Source organism: Geospiza fortis, unplaced genomic scaffold (genome assembly GCF_000277835.1).
Source record: "Geospiza fortis unplaced genomic scaffold, GeoFor_1.0 scaffold569, whole genome shotgun sequence".
NCBI classification, from domain to species: Eukaryota; Metazoa; Chordata; class Aves; order Passeriformes; family Thraupidae; genus Geospiza; species Geospiza fortis.
In genome coordinates, this window is record NW_005054621.1 from 65,699 (window position 1) to 70,163 (window position 4,465).

Here is a 4,465-nt window from a genome sequence, read left to right on the forward strand (position 1 = left end):
CAGCCCACCCAGGGCCAGCCCTGCCATGGCAGGGACACCTCCTGCTGCTCCAGCCCGGCCTGGGGCACTGCCAGGGATCCAGGGATCCTCCATCCCAGCCCCTCCCAGCCAGGAATTCCTCCCCAATACCCACCCAAATTCCCCAGCTGGGTCCAGTTTGAAGCCATTCCCTGTGTCCTGTCACTCCATCCTGGTCCCCTTTAGGCTCTGAGCTCTCCCTGGAGCCTTCTCCAGGCTGGACAATCCCAATTCCATCTCCAAGGAAGCTCCAGGTTGGAGCTGGATGGGCCCAGTCTGTGCCCACACAAAAACACAGCCCCAATTAACCCAAAATAATTTTATTGTTGCCGTTGCTTCTGATACAAAAAAGGAATTCCACAAAGAGCCACCTCTCTGTGTGGGACAAGGGGCACAGGTTTGGGGTTTCAACACTTCCCCCCAAAAAAACCAACCAGCAAGAAATGTCAATATAAAACAAATTTTAAAAAAACAAAACAAAACAAAACAAAACAAAAAAAACCAAAAAAACAAACCAAAACACCACACCAGAGAGGAGAAGAGGAAACCTTGAGCTTTGAGACTTTGGCTCAACACACGCACACAAACCCAGCTCTGCTAATTTATTATTATTATTATTAATACTTTTTGGATTTTGGTTTTTCTTTTTTTTTTTTTAAAAAAAGCACCTGTTGGAAAAAACAAACCAAAAATAATAATTAAAAAAAAAAAAACCAAAAAAACAATCCCAAACATCAGGCCACCCATCCTGTCACAAGCTCTGGGACTCTTGTAAAATCCAGAGTCTGGAGCTGCTTTGAAGAGTTTTCAAGTTTGCCTGGAGCCCCGATACAGTAAACACACACATCCCCCACCGCAGAGAAATTCCCACCCCTCCAAAAAAATGTAAAGCTACGGGAAAATGCACTCCTGACAGCACCGAGCCAGCATTCCTTCGGTGGTTTTCCATAAATATGGGAGGGTGGATGGATGGATACAGTGCAGAACGCTGGCCAGGAACCAGCACCCAGGAGCACCTCGGGCCTGGGGATGAGGCAGTTCCTGGGAATGAGCACCTTTATCCCAGGAATGAGCATCTTAATCATGGGAATGAGCACCTTTTAGCCCGGGAATGAGCACCTTTTACCCTGGGAATGAGCACCTTTATCCCAGGAATGAGAATCTTAATCATGGGAATGAGCACCTTTATCCCGGGAATGAGCATCTTAATCATGGGAATGAGCACCTTTTAGCCCAGGAATGAGCACCTTTATCCCGGGAATGATCATCTCTATCCTGGGAGTGAGCCTCTTTTACCCTGGGAATGAGCACCTTTATCTCAGGAATCAGCACCTTCTATCCCGGGAATCAGCACTTTTATCCTGGGAATGATCATCTTTTATCCTGGGAATGAGCATCTTTATCACAGGAATGAGCACCTTTATCCCGGGAATCAGCACTTTTATCCTGGGAATGAGCAGATCCCCATTTGGGAGTGTCCTGGATAAGGGGGAGAGGTGGGAGCAGAGGGAGGGGAGTCCCTGCTCAGGAGCTTGGACTCTTTTGGCTTTTGGGAGTTTTGTGAGCTGTGGCTTGGGCTTGATCCCCAGAGCAGAGCATCCCCAGAGGTGCTGATCCCACATGGACACCTCCCATGGCTGATCCCACAGGGACATTCCCCACGGCTGTCCTGGTGGTGGCTGATCCTACAAGGACAGTTCCCATGGCTGTTCCTGTGGTCGCTGATCCCACAGAGACATTCCCCATGGCTGATCCTAGCAGGACATCCCCACGTTGTCCCAGCGGTGGCGGCGGCAGTGGCAGGAGAGGATCCCGTTGTTCCCGGGTTGGGTGGCGAGGGGCAGGGCTGCGCTGTCGGGTGGGACTGGGGGGGTCTCTGGTGGCTTTAGTAGAGCTGGAGCTGCAGCTTCATCCTCAGTGCCTGGCCCAGCTCGCCCGCCAAGTAGTCGAGGTGGTTGTCGGCCTCGAGTTTGTGCAGTTCCCGCCGGCGGGGGCGGCCCCCCCTGGTGCAGTTCCCGCCGGCGGGGCAGGCCCACGCTGACGATCTCCAGCACGTAGGTGCCCGGCAGGATTTTCTTGCGGCCCAGGTGCAGGAAGCTGAGCCCCTCCCTGTGGTGGATGCGGAACAGCCCCTCCTCGTTGCCCTGGGCGATGGCGTAGCGCACGCGGTTCTCCAGCGGCTCCAGCGCTGGCAGCAGCTCCAGGATGTGCTCCTTGTGCGCCAGCTCCGACAGGTTCAGCGCCATGGACAGCGGCGCCTCCACGTCCATGCTGGCCAGGTTCACCCCGTGATCCTGCCGGGGAACAGCAAAATTAACTCACAAGCAGCAGAGGTTTGTGCCCAAAGAGGAGACAGAGGAGTCCTTCTGACTTTATTTGAATAATTGAATAAAGGGAGAACCATGCTGGCCAGGTTCACACCGTGATCCTGCCCGGGAATAGCAAAATTAACCCACTAACAGCAGAGGTTTGTGCCCAACGAGGAGACAGAGGAGTTGTCACAGACATCTTTTATGAAAAATCCTTTCCTTAGGATTTTTTTTCCTCCTGAGAAGCTGAGAGGCCTCAGGAACAAAATGTAACCAATGGTTATCTGCTGCTGTGGAATGCAACAGGTGGGTCTGTGATTGGCCTCGTGTGGTTGTTTCTAATTAATGGTCAATCACAGTCAGCTGGCTCGGACTCTCTGTCCGAGCCACAAACCTTTGTTATTCATTCCTTTTTTTCTATTCTTAGCTAGCCTTCTGATTAAATCCTTTCTTCCATTTTTTCAGTATAGTTTTAATATAATATATATCATAAAATAATAAATCAAGCCTTCTGAAACATGGAGTCAGATCCTCGTCTCTTCCCTTATCCTCGGACCCCTGTGAACACCTCCACACGGAGTCCTTTTACTTTATTCCAATAAAGGGAGAACCATGTCTCTCTCTGTTCAGAGGATCTGTAGTTACTACATTCAGGGAGGGCAGGGAAGGCTCAGGGGCAGGAAAAGGCAGGTTTGGTTTAGTGAAATTCAGCCCCAAATCAGCTTTGGGAAGTGACAGTTTTGGGTTTCTTGGTGTGCTGGTTGTGCCTCTGGTACTGAACTCCCAGCACACAGCCCCCATCCCCAGGGAGGATCAGTAACTTCAGGACCATTCTCCTCCCAAGCCCTAAAATGACCTCTCCTGCCCAGGGCTTTGGACAGAAGGCAGAACTCCCTCCATTCCGCCACATGGAATGGTTTGGGTTGAAAGGGACCTTGAAAAGTCTTGTTCCAGCCCCTTGGGACACCTCCCACTATCCCAAGTTGCTCCAAGCCCTGTCCAGCCAGGCCTTGGACACTTCCAGGGATGGGAAACGTGAGCTTTATTCCTTGGTTTCACAAGGAGGGTTTGGGGGCTGCCAAACCTGGGCGGATACGGATGAGCTGCTGGCTCTGCCTGGCCTGAGGGAACAGGACCCACTCCACGCCCCTGTTCCTGAAGGGATCCAGCCCCTGCCTTGCTCCAGCCCCTCCAGGATGCCCTGGGTTCCTCACCTGGTGCCTCTCCGTGCCGTTGACGCTGCGCCGCTGCCGGCCCCTCTTGGGGTACCCGTTGATCTTGCACTCGTAGCAGGTCTCGGGGGACAGCAGGTTGTCCTCATCCTCCTCCTGGGGCGCAGGCAGGTAGGGACCCTTCCCAAATCCCAAGCCAGAAATGCAGTGGCTGGCGGCAGAAGAGCAGAGGGAATCCATGAATCCAATGGAAATGTCAGCAATCCCGGGTTCTCCGTGTGGGAAACACCCAGAGGGCCACGTGTGGATGTGATGTGCCCAAGAGAGAGCACCACAAGGTGGTTTCATTAATTAACAGATTAATTAATGCACTGGGTGTATGCACAGAGCACCTGCTGGCAGCCCTGGGAGCAGGCGCATGGGGCAGGAGATGTGAGTAACAGGAGCCTCCTCCAGCCAGGGCTCATGAGCTCTTGGAGCTCTATTTCTCACCCAAGATAGCTCAGCTACCTTTGGAGGCATAAAACCAGCAGGATGGCTTCTTTGGCAGCGTTGGAAACAAAAATGGTTTAATAAAAGGCAAAATAACAAACTCCTTACAGAGAAAAACCGATCCAGGTGCAAGAGGTCCTTGCTCCTGGTAAAACACCTCACAAAAGTGATGAGTTTCTTTGTTCTCCTCTTTTTCTAGTAAATTGCTCAGGCAGGACTTTTTGGCTCCTGTCCAATTGGCTATCCTTAAGTTTGAGGTGAAGTCCCCCAGGCCTATGAGACGCCCTTTTCACCTAATCGAGGAGAGAAACTTCTGGGCTTCTTCCCTTTTTAAGGGGCCAAAGGATAATTCTGTCACCTTTGCCACTCAACAGGGGGCACATTGAGGCTCTTGGGACGGGCGAGGAGAAGCTGAGGGCTCCTTACCCCACATCCCCCCACAGCTCCCAGCTGGGCCAGCCCCTCCAGCTGCTC

General features: G+C 52.2%; 1 protein-coding gene across 1 annotated transcript in view; it reads right to left on the bottom strand.

Annotated features, from left to right (window-relative positions):
* Positions 1 to 322: 322 nt before the first annotated feature.
* LOC102040296 (fibrillin-2) overlaps positions 323 to 4,465 on the bottom strand; it is a 73,701-nt gene continuing 69,558 nt past the window's right edge. Inside the window, 3 exon segments of the mRNA XM_031064740.1 lie at positions 323 to 2,011; positions 2,046 to 2,312; positions 3,542 to 3,786. Of these exon segments, the coding sequence (XP_030920600.1) occupies positions 1,904 to 2,011; positions 2,046 to 2,312; positions 3,542 to 3,786 (620 nt within the window). The 3' untranslated portion in view covers positions 323 to 1,903.